The sequence below is a fragment of the Dermacentor albipictus genome, chromosome 5, assembly GCF_038994185.2.
Source record: "Dermacentor albipictus isolate Rhodes 1998 colony chromosome 5, USDA_Dalb.pri_finalv2, whole genome shotgun sequence".
Taxonomy (NCBI): domain Eukaryota; kingdom Metazoa; phylum Arthropoda; class Arachnida; order Ixodida; family Ixodidae; genus Dermacentor; species Dermacentor albipictus.
Window position 1 is genome coordinate 150,308,820 of NC_091825.1, and position 18,748 is coordinate 150,327,567.

Here is an 18,748-nt window from a genome sequence, read left to right on the forward strand (position 1 = left end):
TGCCATGGACGGGCTGATCCACACTCACAAGCAGCGTACGATTGTGTACCGGTGCCATATGGGGTCAGTGCAGTTATTGTAAACTTCGTGCATATATATATATATATATATATATATATATATATATATATATATATATATATATATATATATATATATATATATCCTCTCGGTCATTGTGATGCTGCACGCTAGGGGAGTAACCTCAGGCCATTCAATCAAATATTTCGTCTTGTTTTTTCCGTCCAGAGAGTTCAGCAGCAGACAAAAAAGAGTGTCACGCCACGCGCCCTTAGTTACAAAGAAGTTCTGGTGTTTTTGGTAACAGCACTTGTGTTACATACTCAGTTTCAGTTTAGGCGTGTTGCGACCACTAGCGCACCGCCGCGTCCAACCTTGTATGTGTGCTGCGTTGTCTTTCCTTACCCCTCTTTGGAAATAAACGCGAGCATTCGTTCGGTCTCCGTCGGCAGAAGCCGTACTTTCCTTCCGCGGCGCTTCGTGCCGCGGCCGTTAGACCTCCCGCCGTAGGTCCCTCTTCCGGCCGCCCCGTCGAGGCATTGCAACAACCTGCATTAAAAAAAAAAGAAAGAAGAAATTCAAAACAAGACTTAAGTGAGTGCGTGATGCCGCATTACTTGTTTATTTGCACAAGGCTGGCCTGGCGCAGTCCCCTCTCTGTCACTTCTGTAATGAACCGTAGGCAATCGATCATTGCTTTTTGTTGACTCGTCGAGTTTCGCTACGCAAAAAAAAAATACGTCTCGAGGCCCCATTTCACCGATTCGGCCTTCCGCTGACTTTCACAATTCGTCTTTTTACGGAGCTTCTGCTCTAGGCTTCAGCTACATGGATGTTTTCCTTACCATACGCAATTTCATTTGCAACATAAGAAGATTGGTGTGTTAATTTGATATTACCTTTCTTCTTATTTCTTGAAACTTTCTCCTGCAGATTTCGACTACTATTTCATTCATCTTCAATCAATCCTGTATGATTCCTCCTCTGTTTTTATTCCCTTACTCTTATATTGCTTTGTATTCCTTCATTTATTCTTATCGTATTTTAAATGTGTCACACGCTTTTTCGCCGATCCCCACGTTGTGGGTGTGTGTCACAGTATGGAAATCATCATCATCATCATCATCATCATCATCATCATCATCGTCGTCGTCGTTGTCTTTCTCGTGGGCACGAGTCACGTGTTTAGGCAACAAAAACAAAGGGTGGTAGGAAATTACAGTGATTGTACCCAGGTACCATGGTCCCGAGAGGAACGGGGAACGTGACACCTAAGGCCAAGTCGACGAAGTTGCGATTATTGGACACGTGAGGAGCTTGCCGCTACGTTATTCTGCTAGTCTGCCTGCATTAATTGGCCGCCTTCTTCGTCCTCACATTTGCAACACGTACCCGCTGGCGGCGCCCGCACCCAAGGTGGCTGCCGGGCGCGTGGCCTAGCCGCACGTGTCTCCGGGAGCTCGGGCCGGGCGCGCGGCTTGGAACCGAGCCTGAGAAAGACACCGGGGGCAGCATGGCGGATGGCGCCGAACAGCGCCAGGACAGCCCCGTCGAAAAACGTACGTGCTGAGACTCTTCTGCTTTTTTGCTAGCGCTAGTACAATTGTGTTCCTGCATTGTCCCGAACCGACAGACAAGGCGAGAGCGTGCTCACGCTGTTGCCCGAGTCACTTGCCACAGTCAGCGCGGCGGCTAAGTATCGTACTGCAACGAACAAGAAGCAACGGTTATGTTAAATTGACACAACATGAACAAGTCCCCTTGCTTGCGCTTGCGCATTTCCCATTTCAAGAAATATTGGCTATGGGAGTCTGTGATGCACCATGGTGTTTAAAAAAGTGTGCAAAGGCTTGACATATGCCTCTCTAAATCGGCGTCCGCGCAGTGTTTTTCTGTGCGTTGTCATTGTCAATTGGGTAGCGTTAGGAAGACATGCATGGTAAGATGCGACCTCCGATAGGACGTTACGTGCGTGGAAAAAGTAAGGCGATCGGGCTGTTTGACTTTACTTGAGCCTATCGGTAAGCTGCTGAATGGCGTTTTTGGTATCACTGACCGAGCGTCAGACTGCAGGTCGGGTACTAATGTGCCGCCTGTTTTACGCTGTAGAGCGCGCGGGAGTTACTGCAGTATGCGCGACATCAGCGCGGTAACCACCAAGACATTTCGGTCATTCGACACTTTTCGTATTCACCTGCCTCTGTGTAATGATGCATGTCTTCGAAGTTTTGACTAAGAGCATTTAAAGAAGATATTCACTGCTCCAAGCTTAGCGGGAATGCCTTGCCCACAAACTTCGTCTGCGGGGCTCTTAGCCGCATGAATAATTTAACTAAAGCAGACCGTATTCTGGAGAAATGTTCCCCGAGGGGCGTCCACATCCACTCACCGGCGCTTTCTTTCTTTTCTTATTCAGAAGAGGCAGATGATGACGGGTAAGTAAAAACGCTCCTGGCACTTCGCAAACACGCAGCTTTCAAACGTTCTCGCTTCAAGCACTCTTCGCTTTCATTCCAAAGACACCGCTTATCCCTTATGCTCTGCGAGAACTGTGGCAAAGCTAGCGTATCCGTAAAGTTCCCCCGTGCAACGGCTTGCACCTCTGTTCAGTACGCCTCGTAGCTGCATAGTGGGTTCTTTATAAAATACGTAGACGCCAAATAAACCGACACACACAAGAGAAGAGAACGGGACAGGGCGCCCTGTCCCCTTCTCTTCTCTTGTGTGTGTCGGTTTATTTGGCGTCTTCATACTTTATAATGAACAGCTACCAACTAGCCCAACAAGAAGTGCTGCATACTGAGCTCGCAAACCTTCCAGTGCTCCGGTGCGTTATTGCAAAGAAACTTTGAAATGTATGTATAATTTCGCCGTGTTTGTGTACAAGGTTGCCTCGCACTGCGCTGATAAAATCTTTTAAATGGCATGCGATTGTGGTTTGCCCGGTACTCATTTACGACAGAGAAATTTAGGCACCGTCATAGCACGACGTATTTCGGAAATTCTTCACATTGTTATGAAACTAGTAAATGGCGCATCACACTGATCATCACAGCTGACAGTGGCGTCTGCAGACTGAGTGTGCCCACCACTGTGATCGAGTGATTGCGGTTCCTTATCTCAATATTACTTTAGATTAGAAACAAGGCCGCGACGGCCTTGTTTCTGAGTGCTCAGCTTGAAATATCATGCGTACTTGTATGGGTCTATGCTTAATTCGTCTGAAAGTTAAGTTATTCTGGCTTGGTCCTACCACCGGCGTGCATATTTTGAAGCATAAATATGGTCAGTTATTATTGAATTCTAGCGTCGTTGTATAGTTTGATTTCAAGAATGAGGTGCAGCTACAAGTAAGCAATTACAAATTGATCTTGAAAACCGAGTTCGTGCAGTGCAAATGGCCAGGACATAAAGGACCACAAACGATGTAGACAGGCCAGACACAGCTGCACATTTTAGCTGCACAAACTCAGTTTTCAAGACCGATGAGCCAAGCAACCCACGAAAGAATTCTTATTGTCAAATTGATCACAGAAGCTACAAGAAAGCACGTTGTCGTGCTGCGTTCAGAAATTCAAGCGCTTTCATTTACGTCCAATGACACTCTTTGGTAAAATGTGTTTTCTCTAATCCAATTCATTCAACACAGACACAGAGATAAAGAGAAGAAGAAGAAAAGAAAGTCCTATCAAAGCGACTTGGAATCACGTTTCTCGTCAATTCACTTCCCTAGCCTTCGCCCTCATTTACCCACCAGTTCCACTTGAACTTGCCGAAAGTGATGAAAGTTGGGTCCGCCACGAGGGCAGGTCGTCCTTAAGCAGGCCGGCACTGGGCGGGGTTCGCAGGCAGTCCGGCCTGCTTTCGTGCCGGCTGTTCGCGGTCATCGCGGGCGCCGTGTTCATGGCGCTGGTGGTCCTGTTTGGCGTCCCCAAGGACGAGCAGCAGCGCGGACTGTCTACAGCCGCACGTGAGTTGTCGAACAAGTCCTCATCACGAAGACGGTGTCGACTACCAGCCACACCTGTCTCAAAATTTTGCTAAGTGGGTGGGTGGGTACGTTGCACTAAAGATATTTTTTTTTGTACAGACAGAAAATTCTTAGCGTCAGACTTTCTAGATCATTATTGAGAATTTTGTTTTTGAACCCCTGCGTTGTTTTTTATCTCCCTACTTTTCTGCCACCAAACCTCCAATTGCATTTTACTAATCTCTGTTGCGGGCGTGTTTACTTTACCCCTACTATCCCTGAACTTAATGGCTTCAAGGAGGCCAGCGGAGACTTGACCGATATGCGGGTAGATATTTCCACATTCTAATAAAACATTGTCCGTCGTTTCCCTAGCTTTACCGCAGCAAGCGCATGCTTCTTCCGTGGTGTACCTCGCTTTACTACTACGCGTTCTAAGGCACCTTGATCTCGCTTCGAACAGTAAAGAGCTTCCCTTTTAGTTATCATAAATTGCTTTCTCCTTATTTCGCTTCTACTTCTTAGGTAGTTGCTCATAGCAGGTTTCTTTCCATTGCCGCCACGCAGAAGATTGTCTCAGCCTCTCTGACTTTGTCTTTAACGTTCTACGTTGCCATGTTGCATACTATACCGGTCGCATACTTGCTCGTAAGATCCCTAGTTCTTTTCCTCTATTGGGAATAGATATATTTCCTTTACAAATACTTGAGCAAGCTTGCAACCTATTTATTTTCTTTCGTGTTCCTCAGTCCTTTTAAGAAATAAATTTTACGCGGAGCTTCCCTCACTTCAAAACTTGTCCATCCCATATCACCATGTACGGCTTCGCTTGTAGTCTTCCCGTGAGCGCCCAATGCAACGTTTCCCACTGACTTTTGGTTGCCATCGGGTCCTGATTGTACCTCTGATTTCGAGCCAACAACCGCATTTCCAAATGTAAGTTCCGGAACCATTACAAACTTTCCACATACCCCGGAGCACCTCATACCTATTGTATCCCCATAGCATTCTGTGTTTCATTATGGCTGCATTTCTCTTCCCCTTTGCTATTATTGATTTTTTCCTGTGTTTCCATATATTTATTACCCTCATTTAACCATACACCACGATATTTGTATTGTTTTACTCGACCTAATTTCTGGTCCTGTGTTGATGCTGTCTGTTCACTGTTTTCATTGGATATAGTAAGACTAGATTCTCTAACACTAAATTCCAATGCTAAATTCTCACCTTCCTCCCCACAGATATTAGCCAGACGCTTCATATCACTTCGCCTGATAGCAAGCAACACAATGTTGTTCGTATAAAACAAACCTTGCAGCTGCTGCTTTACTACTGCGCCCCCCTGTTTGTATGAGAAATTAATCCCAATATTATTCCTTCTAGCGCCCTTACCACGCACATCATAAACAGGGGGTATAAAGGGCACCCGTGTCCCAGTCCTTTGGAGATAACTTTCTCCTTTCTTCTGATCCCTTCCCATTCAACGCAAATGGTGGTTTCTAGGTAAACCTCCTTGAAAAGCTGTACACAGCTCTTGCCTAAGCCTTCTACTTCCAGAATCCCCACAAAATGCTGCGCTTAACGTTATCATACGCTCCGGTAATGTCCAGAAAAACCACATCTAACGGTTTCCTTTCTTATCTTGATATTTGAATACACTGAGCAAGAACACAAGTTATTATCCAGACATCTACCGATTCTGATGCCATTCTTAAGTTTTCCCAATGTGCCATTATTCTCTTGCCATGCTTGCAGCTTTAACTTAATTGCCTGCATTATTACTAACCTATTTATTACTGATATAATGGTCAATGGTCTATATGACTGAATTTTGTCTTTTCTACCTTACATTTATAAATTAAATTCATTATACTTTGCCACCAATTGTCTCGTGTTCACTTATCTTGTAAGCTTTTTTTTTCTACTGCTTTCAACACAGCTTCTTTTCTTGTGGTCCTACTTCATTAATAAGCCTCACGGGAACTTCGTCTAACCATGTGGCTGGGCGCTTAGTAATTTTCTTTTCGATAATATTTCCGCAGAAACTTCTCAGCACTAGCTCTTTTTCCGTCTGGTCATTGCCTTAGAAATTATTCGACTGTTATTTTTTTTTTCGGATGCAATTTAATGCCCTCGTCTAGGTTATGTTGTTATATTGTTCTAAACTTTCTGGCTAATAAGTTAATGTTGCTCCAAAATATCCTTGGTGCGGCCTTCTTTTCCTCACGCATTTCTTACAACCAATGTTTACTTTCACCTTTAATCTCTGCTTGAACTAGCGTTTTAACCACAGATTTCTTTCTATTCCTATTTATTTATTTATTTATTTATTTATTTATTTATTTATTTATTTATTTATGGTCTCAGCACCAGTGATGCACTGTGGCAAGCGACAGCACTAAAGAGACGTACCATCGGCTGCAGAGAGCTAGACTACAGTTACCAACTGTTGGCGCCGGTACGCGGTATAAATGTGTGCAATAAGAAACTTTAAGTGAGAGCTTCTCATCTCTTGCCGCTTTTGCCACAGGTCACGACCACCCCGCGATGCACAACGTCCATCAGCCAGGTGAGAGCCTAACCAACGTTGCACTGCTTGTCGAGAATACGTGGTCTGACCCAAGCATTCGAAAAATATGGCAGAAAAATTTTACACAGGACGAGTAAGGTCAATTCACTCTCTTTTGGGTACGCGGGGCAATTGCTGCATACGTAAGTTACCTGGTTCCAAAAAGTGACTTTGCTAGATCAATACTGGCCCTGTCAATGTTATAATGTGAATCATCTTTGTATTTACGATAACTATCCTACGCTTGTCGCATATACTCGTATGTCTCTGGAACTAAGCTTCGACAACAATCCGTAGCATCTTTTCTCACGTGCATTAAAGCGCTGTCATGCATCATAGCTGCAAAAGCTGAAAGGCTTTAACGTTAACAAATAACGCCGGCACCGTCGTGATCATGGCGGCACACCCGGTCGTCCGCTGTAGGATTCGGCACTTTTCACGAGCATGCACAACGCACCTGGACCTGCATTCCCTAAAAATAACTACCCTAGATATTTTTCGTAAGAAAAACTTGCAGCCAATACTAATGGTGGACACATTATTACCGAAAGTGGCTGGCCAATGGCATAGACGACTTACTAACGATAAGCTTTGCGAATTTGACTCCTGATTTTTCATGTCTGTTCTTTACTCACCAATAGAGTTTGCAGGAATTTCTCATGTGTGACCTCGAAGCCTCTGATCATCTCGACAGCTATTTGTTGTTCTTTGTAGACTCTATCCCGTAAGATTTATTCTCCGTATGTAACGCAATGAATGTCATAGCAGCTAAAGTGATTAAGCATGTGTCAGTTTGTTGAGCGGTATTGCCACGCTTGTTTGTTCGATTCAGGGGCCTGGTCCAATTTCTCGGGAAGCTTCTCTCTGGCAGACGGACGCAACGCCGGTAAGGCTCACCTTCCGCAGCTTGAGTTCGTCGAAGCGCGAAGTTGTCAAGCAAAACGTGTGTATTCATTCCAGCGGACCGGCAAAACAAGACTCCTGGCGTACAGAAGGGTAAAAATTATTCCACTCTTCTTATCAAAAGTTTCGTCTAGCTTATTTAGTCGCGCACTTCATATGCTCAACGCGTTTGAACGAAAACTTTATTTTATGCTGAGCATTCTTGCGCCTATTTATTAGCCGAAAGACACATAATGAAGGCACTTGTTGCGGCTAAACCTCTGCTTAGCATGTCTTGAACATTTCTGAGCGGCACCCTAGTACGTAACGATTTCTTTATTTGACCACTGTTCTCGGTCTCACAGTGGTCTCGCCGTAATTTCACACATACTGCAGCAGCATTACGCGCCACTGTACTAAAGCTTGCTCCTATTTTCTGCCGGCTATAACAACGTGCTTCCAGTTCAATGACAATTATTTTCATTGTTTTGAAAACTACTTGTGCGCAATCTCGAGTCGTCAGTAAATATGAAGACAACTGCACGTTACGTTCACTTTATTATCGCGTTTCAGAACCGGAGTCTACAAAAACTTAACGTAACATTGCGCTAAAACACACAAAATGCGAGGTGCACACTATAGACAAGCACTGTCCGGCTAATCACATTTTTTCCCCAGCAGTCCAAAAGACTGGTCATGCATTTCTAGAAACCTGAAGGGTAAATCATGTTTAACTGTTATAACAGGTCATATTTTAAATGCTGCCATGCCGTTATCACAAGGCTCGTATTCTAAAGACTGCCGTTAAAGTAAAGAAGCCTTGTGTCAGACTCTTCGTGAAGGAGATGGCTCACGGTTGTCTGGCCCTTCTTTACTTCGCTGGTTCTCGCGCTTTCTTATATAATTAATCCTGTCTCAGGACAGAAACTAGGGCCTGTGTTCATCCTAACTGCTTTACGGAAACACTTACGACAGCGCAATTTTTTGGAGTAACGTGATGCAAAACAAAGACCATGACCTTAAAATACCTTACCGAATTTTACAGAAGTAGGCTGAACCGGGAAAAGCTTGAAAGTTCAAGTGAGGGTAATTTCGATCGCATGATATCTTTGAAAGATATCATGTCTATAGCTCTGGTATCCGGCTGGCCTCTTGCAGACCAGTCCACCGAACCGCGCCCGCTGCTGTGTGTGGTGTCTCGATCACTGAACAACCCGATCCAGTTCCCACGCAAGCACTGCACGCACATCGTCTATCAGGATGTGACCTTCAACCCGACGACCGGAAAGTTCACGCCGGTGAACTGTAAGAATTCGTTTTACTCCGTTTTAGGCTCTTCACGTTGGTCTCAAGCGTCTCAAAACTTAAAACTTGCTGCGCGCCAAGTTTGTTTTTTTTTTCGTTCTATAATCTGGTTATGAAGTACATGAAACTCTGGCTAACGGAACATGGATGAATGCATGAATAAGTTCTATTGTCGTAATCCTTAACTTAATATTATTCTGCTATGTTGAATAATATACCGATCGCAGGCAAACTTGTCTGCGCCAAAATCTCGATAACAGAATGAAACAGTGTTTACACAAACCATGAAGTCGTTACGAAGTAAACACACATAGACACGGCCGCAGACCACAGTGCGATCTTCAAAATGCACCATAGCAGCTTTTTGGTTTGCGTTCTCTGCTCCCAGCTACTGTGTAACTGGGGCAGAAATAAAGATCTTACTTCATTTCAAAATGAAGAAACGGAAACAAGCTTGCGACTAGATTTCAGACCGAAACTAACAAATGTTATGATTTAGTGAAACGATGCCCTTGGACAACGAGAATCTGGCTCATTCTTATGTACTTTCGCAACAAATAAAATATCCATGTTCCTATAGGTGGGCAGCGCAACTCGGACGAAAGACAAGAGGAAGTACACGATACGAGCGCAGTACTTCCTCTCGTGTACTTCCTCTTGCCTTTCGTCCTGGTTGCGCTGCCCACCCATAGGAACAGGTTCAATCACCAACTCGCCCAGCTTGCCGTGTTAATTCAAGTATCCAAACTGTAAAAATGCCCCTGCGTAGGAATCACATCGTCGAAACCACTTTCACGAGTCCTGCATGTTTGAGGTGTGTTCGGCTCGTCCGCGCAGCTGCAACCTTTGTTGCGCTTCGAACGCTGGTCGAGGTAACGCGGCAACGGGTGCTGATGGCCGTAGCCAACCTGGAGCAACATCGAGCACCCAACGACGCGCGCCGCCTGGCCACGGCTTTGGTAATGTGGACCCCGGCGTTTGGATTTCATGGCGTTGCTGCGCTCGGTATCGACACCGCCTCCGACAAGCTGCCGAACTTGGGCCCACTATTCAAGGCAAGCTATCGCACTGTATATGTGGCTTGCACTGACGTCATCCTAGGTGCCACGTTGGTGAATCAGAACGGACGCAGGACGTCTCGCGCGACTCCTCGCTCCATGGACGCAAGTTGTCTGCGGCAGTGAACGATACACTGACGTCATCCTAAGGCGCCATAATGGAAAACCACCGCGAAATAAGCCGTTTCTGTAATGCCACATGCACGCTATCTGGACGTTGGTGCCAGCCAAGTCCACTGCCATGACCACAAGCGACGTGGAAGAATATCCCCGGGTCAGATCCTGTACACATACAGAAACTTTCAAAAAATTAGATCGGAGAAATGCCGTCGGCTGTAGCTCAGTTGGTAGAGTATCACACGCGTAATGCGGAAAATGGGGGCACGAATGGGGACAAGTTGTCTTTACAGCGAAGCTGTATACGGCTAGCCAATTCTTCCGTCTGTCCGTCTAGCTGTCGCTTGTACGCCGAAAACTCCTCCGGCGCAACCCCATGCGCATGCGCAAAAAAAAAAAATAGAGCCGCGCGACTGGCTGCGCCAGTAGTGACGTCATTGCTCTGTGTAGCAGCCGAGCGCGAAGGCAACTTTCTTTCCGGCTCCGAAATGGATAGGCCACGCGTCATACATACCCCTGAGGAGCAGGTAGCTTTCAATAAGCAACGCCGCGAACAGAACCAGGAACGAGCTCGTCTAGGCCGTGCCGATGCTGCAGCCTGGACACAAGAACAGGCTCTTGCAACCGAGCACAAGCAGCAACTGCGTAGCGAGGATGCGGCAGCCTACCAAGCCGTCGTTTTATGAACCGTGGGGATTAACCTAGTGATAAATACGGGGGCCTCACGTTTCAGCTTCGCTAGTTAACCATCTATACGGAGTGTTTGCGCGGTGATTTTTTTAATGCACTTTCATTTCCCTTTACCTTATCATTTCTATTATTTCTACATATCATTAAAATCACAGATAATTTCCCCTATGACTTCCTTGCCTTCATTGTACGTTGGCTTCATGTGGTTGTTAAGCTAACATTCAGTGGCCAACAAAAAACTGAGCCCTTCGTTACCCTTCTCGTCCAACTCTACTGAGTGTTTTGATAATTGAGTTGTCTTTATAAACATGGAGTTTCTGTGTAACAAAATTAGAGCTCTGTAGTCATTAAACGGCTGAAATTAGCACACAAAGCTCAATCTGTCTTGAGGCCATGTTATGCGCGCTGACTTGTAAAAAAAAAAAACAGCGGACACAGGACACAGGACACAGGAGTACAAGGGAAAAATCAAGTAGTTAAGCGACAAAGCGTGTTGAGCTTTGCATGCATCTCTGTATCGCTAACTTCATATTCTGTTTCAGCCAGCGTAACAGAAACTGCACTGCATCAGATAGCACGGGGCCTATAGTGTGGAAGAAATGACTGCACCTTAACTTACTCAGTATAGCACAACCAGCCGTTGTCAGGGCCGTGAACATTAAAATTAGTTCAAATGAAGACAACTCGTCTGAAGTAAGCAGAACTAATGCTTGCTCAGCTTGAGTCAGCGGTTTCACGTACAAATCATTCCACACAGAAGCGAACTAGCTTCGATGAGTCACATTCAGAAGTAGTGAGTAATAGTAAGGAAGAAAGGTCTAAACAGCATTCAACTGCTGTCGAAGTGTGAGAGTAAGCTTCGCTAGGCGTTCTTTGCCCCTGTCACGTACACTTTCAAATAATGTGGCACCGGCTTAGACGCAACAAGCCCTGCTCAGAATGCCGGTTTAGACTGTGCTCAAGATTTAATTGATATAACTCTGACGTAAGCTGTTTTCTAATGTGTCGCGGTGCCATTCTTGTTTTGTTCGGTTCTTCCAAGCGTTCCAGGCGCATTAATGTCTGTATGTGGTATGACAGAATGGCCTTAAGCGAATCGCTCTCAATAAACGCCACCTCAACGCCCCATTCGCGCAGGAGCTGCACAATGCCCTGAAGCCGGAGAAGCTGGAATTTCTGGCGGCCGTGCATATTCGCGACTGGGACATTCCTTCAGGCCTCGTCGTTGGCCGGCTCGCTTTTATTGCACCGTGAGTTGGGGACACCACGGCTCAAGCTTCCTGACTGAATAGCCACCTACCTCGTAACTAGTAATATGTACATGCCTGAAATGCCCGTCAAGTTTCATCGATCGCTAAAGTACATATGTTATTGGCGCTTTTCTTCTAAATCAGCCCTGCCAGTTTGCAGCAATAAGTTAGCTCAAAATTACCTTTAAGGTATAGGCATCACCCCTGCTTCCAAAGACTTTGCGATTTGCAGTTGATTCTGAGCCGTGGCTCTCTCTTCCTTTTTCTCTCTGTTTAGTTGTCTTAATTTTCCATTTAAATTTTACTGCTATGGAAATTCGTCACGCTTATTCACAAAAGCAGTCGGGCTCGGAACCTGCTACGGGGTTCTACATATGGATATTCACAGTTCTACTACCAACGGCACGTGTCATCATTTCCTTTGTAGTACTGATTGACGGCCAGGTAAGCGCATACAGTGTTAAGTGAGAGCATGTCAGTTTAGAGTCCCTGTGCGAGACCTTGTCTTTATGTTTCGGTGCATTTGAGGTGCGAGGGCTTGAAAGTGCCATGATATTTGGAAGCCATAGCGCTATGTGTGCTCCATGTTCAGTAGGGTAGCTCACCTGGAACTGTCGCACCTGAGGCACCAACGACAATTCCGACTATGTAAAAGCCAGGGAACACAGTGCTGAATTCGTCCCATAATTTAATGAGAAATCGGCTCTAGCAAAATGGGTGCGAGTCATCGTGAAATCGAGCAGGACGAGTACCGTTCGCGGGGGCCAATTTCGCGTCGCCGTCCGCAGGCACCTGGACTACCTTGTCCTGGGGACGCATTTCGACAACCGCTACAACAGCTGCCACATCGCGTACTCGTCGGTCTTCTACTCGACGGGCGCCCAGCCTTCGCCCAGCGTGCCCATCGGCCAGGCGCTCTCGTGGATGAGCAGCCTGCTGATGGAGCAGCGGCAGTACGTCACCACCTGCTTCTCGATCAACATGGGCGCCGTGGTGTTCCGCGACGCGACGGATATGCGCGGATCCTGCTCGGGCAGCGACCTCGTCTCGTACATGCAGGCACGTTGACGCTGTCCACATGCACGTTTGTCCCAACACATGCAGGGCAAGAGCCGCACGTCCCGTCTTTCAAGTGAAACCTGTAAAACGCGAAAAAAAATGTGTCTTCAGGGTAGCCAGGGCTCTTATTCAAAGCACCAATTCCTTATTCAAAGCACCAATTACTCTCAAAACATTATGAGCGCAATATATGCATAATTATAATGCAACGCTGCAGAGTTAGGATAGACACACAGCGTGGATTTGAGCACAGACGACCAAGCGCTTCTATCAATTGATAGAAGTTGATAGAAGCGCTTCATCTTCTGTGCTCGTGTTCACGTTGTGTGTCTGTCTGAACCCTGGAGCGTTGTATCCTACTTATGTCATTCAAGCTAGCCCCAATGCAAGCCTTAATATATGCATCTCTTATCCTTCAACTTCCCCTGTTACCGCGTCTCACCACTCTGTAATCACTCCTGTTGTCTTCGCCGTAAAAAAGAAGATTGTGCATCTACCTCCTTTGAAGCCTTATGTATGCGACGCGCTTCGTAATGCTTTTCTGCAGTCAGGCTAGCAGCTTCCGCTCAGAGTGGGACATTAGTGTGCGCGCAACGTTTGCATCTAATCTTTCTCATCTGTACACATCATCACCACCATGACCCACGCGTCTTCTTTGTCGTCGCGGCTCGGGACCTTGGAGAATAAAGCCGGTTCCTCACATTGCCAAATTTCGTTGTCCCGGGGACGCGCAGGTGTGTAAGGGTGGCGAGTGGCGCCACTCGACGGTGGCCAACTTGGACGCGCTCTCCGTGCTGCGGCTCGGACACGGCCGCGCGGAGAGTCACGAGGACGACCCGCTGCTCTCCAGCAAGGTGAGCCACGCGTTGGCCAACTACCCGCGGGCCTGCGTGGTCGCCTACGATGTCGATCTCGACGACTACGAGGGACAGTGCGACGCCGAGCCGTTCGCTAGGCTGCGTAACCTCCGCCGTGCAGAAGGTGCGTGTGTACGTCAACCCAGCGTTGCAGCAAATAGATTCGTCGCCCTCCTTTGAAAAATAGTTCAGTTTTATGCCGTTGGTGCCTGCAGTAACATCACGAAAGAAAATTTATAACGGGAGAAAATAAATGCACTCGGATGTGGCGGGAAATGAAAAGATGTTGCGGAGGACAAGTTAATACACGTCTGCTGTACCATTTGTCCTCCCGATAAGGATTGGTAAGCAAGGTTGTCTCGGGCAAATAAATTGTACCGTTGTCTAAACCTACAAAAAACACGCTGTCACTTAACAAAGCAATTTTAACGCCATTTTTGCTCTGCGGCGCGTTTAAGCTTACCTACGCCAGTTTTAATCATTTCAATTATCTATTGCTTTATTCTTCTTTGCAGTCCGTAATGACCCACAAATGGCAGCGCAGACCTTGGCAAGTAAGTTGCTTTTAGTTGCTGCTCTATAAAGCCCTCTTAGGAACCTGTTGGCCTTCGTAGCAATGTCTTAAGAATACGCGCGGTGAGAACTGCTGCGAGTTAACTGGTATCGCCTAAATATTGTGGCTGTTACATTCAGCCCAATACATTACCTTGCGCTTTGTTTTTTCCAGAGTCGCCCAACGATGAACTGAAGAAACGCTGCATGCCATCTGGCAGTGGTAAGTAAAACGTCCATAAACTCGCAATACAGGCGTCACCTTTATGCATATGCGAGCCAGCTCTTCTGACGTCACTTGTTGAGGCAACACCACCACCACTCTTGCAGAATTCTCGGGCAGAAAAAGAATCTATTCAAGAGGGAAAATGGCGATGCTTGTACAATGACGTCAAAAGTTTCCGCATAGACATAGAAAAAGCAACGAAAAAAGTTAGTGGGGCCTCGATCTAGTTGTACTATTCTCCGGCATTCGCTAACCTCTTTTTTTTTCATCATGAAACAAAGTTTCATTGAGTTTCAGTAGAGCGTAGCCTGACTTAATGTTTTGCTTTTTGTGTCTCCTTTACTTTAGGCCGTGCTCGCATGGTAGTTGGAGTAGGTTCTTACATAAAGTTTTCAGTTAAGGGTGATACACGTAAAAATAGAGGAACGCTGCACACGGCGCAGCGTTCTACCTTCTTGTACCGCACTCATCGTCTGTGCCTTGTTTCGCAGCTTGCGTGAGCGCCCCTTCTACCGTTTCTGCACAGGGAACAAGCGGCCACTGGTGTGTGTGCTGTCTGATCGCATCGATGTCGACCGGAACGTGTCCAAACTCTTCTGCACCCACATCGTGCTCTCTCTGCGTCGCTACGGTCGGTTGGACGCCCTGAAGGACATCACCAAAGGTAAGCGTCGGCAGACGGTCAGCAACGTTAGAAACGCCGTATATGGAATGCAAAGAAGACAAAACATTGCAATGGAGCATCGCGTGACAAACAAAGCGTAGTCACGCTAGTCATTAACAGTAGAGAAAGATCACTTCAGAAAAACCAGCCAGCACACGACCGTGTCACGTGATAGACAAGGTGTAGATGTTCATTCATTTTTGGTAGAAACCACACTACTTGTGGTGCACTGTCGGAAAGGGCGAGTCAACAGGATTAGGTGGAGATATAAATAGCTTAGTTCAAATCTGTGCAGGCCGTGTCAGACTGTAAAGCTAAGTCCCAGGAGACAAAAATAAACCGCGCAAGGCGTAATACTTGCTATGTGTGGAATAGTCCACGGGGTAACAATATCCTGTCACTATGCCTTATTTGTGTGACTTCCTTCCCGGGACGTCAACAGGCCGAAGTAATGCACTAAAGTAGAAGGGAGAAGTCTATTGGCATCACTGAAGGGGGACACTCAAAAGCAACACTAAATCAGTTTAGACTAGTATTCTTGATAAGCACATTTTCGTTTATCTCGCGATTATAGGTTGATTATACGAACTGATATATAAGGGCTGATAGTGTGAATGACATGAAATGAAATGAATATAAAAAAATGCAATTCATACCGTGAGAAAAGGCTAGCCAGGGAAAGCGCAAAAGTTGAAGACGTATGGCGACGCCACCTTAGAGCTCCCGCACCAGTTCGTCATGACGTCATATATTTTGACAGCGTTCACAAGGGCATCTAGTTAATTGGTGATAGGTAAAGATTAACTACGCCGTATTCTAAAGGAGCCGAAGACTGAACTCAGCCAGTTTAAAGACCTGCTAAGCTACGACGTCCCGAATATATATATATATATATATATATACATGTATATATATATATATATATATATATATATATATATATATATATATATATATATATATATATATATATATATATATTCGGGACGTGCTAAGCTACGACGTCCCGAAGATATATATATATATATATATATATATATATATATATATATATATATATATATATATATATATATATATATATATATATATATATATATATATATATATATATATATATATATATATATATATATATATATGTATGTATATATATATTCGGGACGTCGTAGCTTAGCAGGTCTTTAAACTGGCTGAGTTCAGTCTTCGGCTCCTTTAGAATACGGCGTAGTTAATCTTTACCTATCACCAATTAACTAGATGCCCTTGTGAACGCTGTCAAAATATATGACGTCATGACGAACTGGTGCGGGAGCTCTAAGGTGGCGTCGCCATCCGTCTTCAACTTTTGCGCTTTCCCTGGCTAGCCTTTTCTCACGGTATGAATGGCATTTTTTTATATTCACTTCATTTCATGTCATTCACACTATCAGCCCTTACTAGCTCTTACAGGAGGGGACAGCGTAAGACATACGTGCATTGTATTGCGACAGAGTAACATTACTAACACAGCTGGAATAATCTTTCTCCTTAAGTGCTTCTCCCAACCACCCCCCGAGTGCTTAGCGTGGACAACGCTCTCGTCGTAGACGTTTGATATCGCGGCAGTCTGCATAACTTGCGCAATGAGCCCGATGCACTGGGCCTTGCTGTGCTGCGCAGAGTACGTGGCTCAGCTGCGCGGCGCGGCGCCTCCGGGCGTCCGCGTGCTGGTGGCGCCGCACGAGCGCGCCCTCGAGCAGAGCCACGAAGGCGAGGCCGTGCGCCTGGCCGAGGCCACCGCGGTGCAACTCAGAGCCAAGCTGCTCGACGGGCTCGCCTTCCTGCACGTGGCCCGCACTAGCGCGGCGCTCGTCGAGCTCGGCCCCGCGCTCGAGGTGAGTGAGCACTGGCAGCTGCGCGCGCTGTGCGGCTCTGCTATACTATACGTAGTCAGTGGGCTCGGGCATCCAGCCACTTGCCTGAGAGACATTTTGACTTGGCTAATGCACTGTTGCCCATGTTCAGTGATAGGAACAAGCAGAACTGTTTATAGTGCATATGTGTATATATATCGGCCACGGCGGCCGCATTTAGATGGGGGCGAAATGCGAAAACACCCGTGTGCTTAGATTTAGGTGCACGTTAAAGAACCCCAGGTGGTCAAAATTTCCGGAGTCCTCCACTACGGCGTGCCTCATAATCAGAAAGTGGTTTTGGCACGTAAAACCCCAAATATTATATTATTATGTGTATATATATATATATATATATATATATATATATATATATATATATATATATATATATATATATATATATATATATATATATATATATATATATATATATATATATATATATATAAACGAGAAGAAAGGGGGTTAACCGAGGGACCCGATAATTTATTAGTCATACAATGAGAAGCCAACCAACACTGACACCAAGTACAACATAGGGGAAATTGCATGTGCTTAATAAATGAAATAAAGTAATGATAAATTAATGGAAATTAAAGTGGATGAAAAAACAACTTGCCGCAGGTGGGAACCGAACACACAACCTTCGCATGTCGCGTGCGATGCTCTACCAATTGAGCTACCGCGGCGGCGTTTCCCCATCCACTTTCTTGGGTATTTATGTGTACTAGTAGAACCCTGGGAGTGTTAGCCAGCTCCCCCACTCACAGACCTTGGCGGCGGACGTGGAACGTCTTTTTTGCCGCAGGCGTCACGAGAACGTGATCTTTTCGGGTGAAGGCAACTGGTCAATAAACCCACATATGCTACCTGAAGTCATCAATGTTGCCGGATTCGAGACCCTCGTTATGATAAACGAGAAGAAAGGGGGTTAACCGAGGGACCCGATAATTTATTAGTCATACAACGAGAAGCCAACCAACACTGACACCAAGTACAACATAGGGGAAATTGCATGTGCTTAATAAATGAAATAAAGTAATGATAAATTAATGGAAATTAAAGTGGATGAAAAAACAACTTGCCGCAGGTGGGAACCGAACACACAACCTTCGCATGTCGCGTGCGATGCTCTACCAATTGAGCTACCGCGGCGGCGTTTCCCCATCCACTTTCTTGGGTATTTATGTGTACTAGTAGAACCCTGGGAGTGTTAGCCAGCTCCCCCACTCACAGACCTTGGCGGCGGACGTGGAACGTCTTTTTTGCCGCAGGCGTCACGAGAACGTGATCTTTTCGGGTGAAGGCAACTCACGTGAAGGCAAAGATCACGTTCTCGTGACGCCTGCGGCAAAAAAGACGTTCCACGTCCGCCGCCAAGGTCTGTGAGTGGGGGAGCTGGCTAACACTCCCAGGGTTCTACTAGTACACATAAATACCCAAGAAAGTGGATGGGGAAACGCCGCCGCGGTAGCTCAATTGGTAGAGCATCGCACGCGACATGCGAAGGTTGTGTGTTCGGTTCCCACCTGCGGCAAGTTGTTTTTTCATCCACTTTAATTTCCATTAATTTATCATTACTTTATTTCATTTATTAAGCACATGCAATTTCCCCTATGTTGTACTT

General features: G+C 45.9%; 1 protein-coding gene across 2 annotated transcripts in view; it reads left to right on the forward strand.

Annotated features, from left to right (window-relative positions):
* The first annotated feature begins 1,246 nt into the window (after positions 1–1,246).
* LOC135915283 (uncharacterized) overlaps positions 1,247–18,748 on the forward strand; it is a 54,539-nt gene continuing 37,037 nt past the window's right edge. For both annotated transcript variants that reach the window (XM_065448307.2, XM_065448308.2), the window contains exons 1-16: positions 1,247–1,329; positions 1,438–1,580; positions 2,438–2,456; positions 3,870–3,991; positions 6,525–6,563; positions 7,396–7,449; positions 7,524–7,559; positions 8,604–8,750; positions 9,588–9,805; positions 11,753–11,865; positions 12,654–12,924; positions 13,659–13,905; positions 14,297–14,335; positions 14,509–14,556; positions 15,086–15,223; positions 16,886–17,100. In XM_065448307.2, the coding sequence (XP_065304379.2) occupies positions 1,262–1,329; positions 1,438–1,580; positions 2,438–2,456; positions 3,870–3,991; positions 6,525–6,563; positions 7,396–7,449; positions 7,524–7,559; positions 8,604–8,750; positions 9,588–9,805; positions 11,753–11,865; positions 12,654–12,924; positions 13,659–13,905; positions 14,297–14,335; positions 14,509–14,556; positions 15,086–15,223; positions 16,886–17,100 (1,917 nt within the window). In that variant the 5' untranslated portion in view covers positions 1,247–1,261. The remainder of the gene's footprint in view (positions 1,330–1,437; positions 1,581–2,437; positions 2,457–3,869; positions 3,992–6,524; positions 6,564–7,395; positions 7,450–7,523; positions 7,560–8,603; positions 8,751–9,587; positions 9,806–11,752; positions 11,866–12,653; positions 12,925–13,658; positions 13,906–14,296; positions 14,336–14,508; positions 14,557–15,085; positions 15,224–16,885; positions 17,101–18,748) is intronic.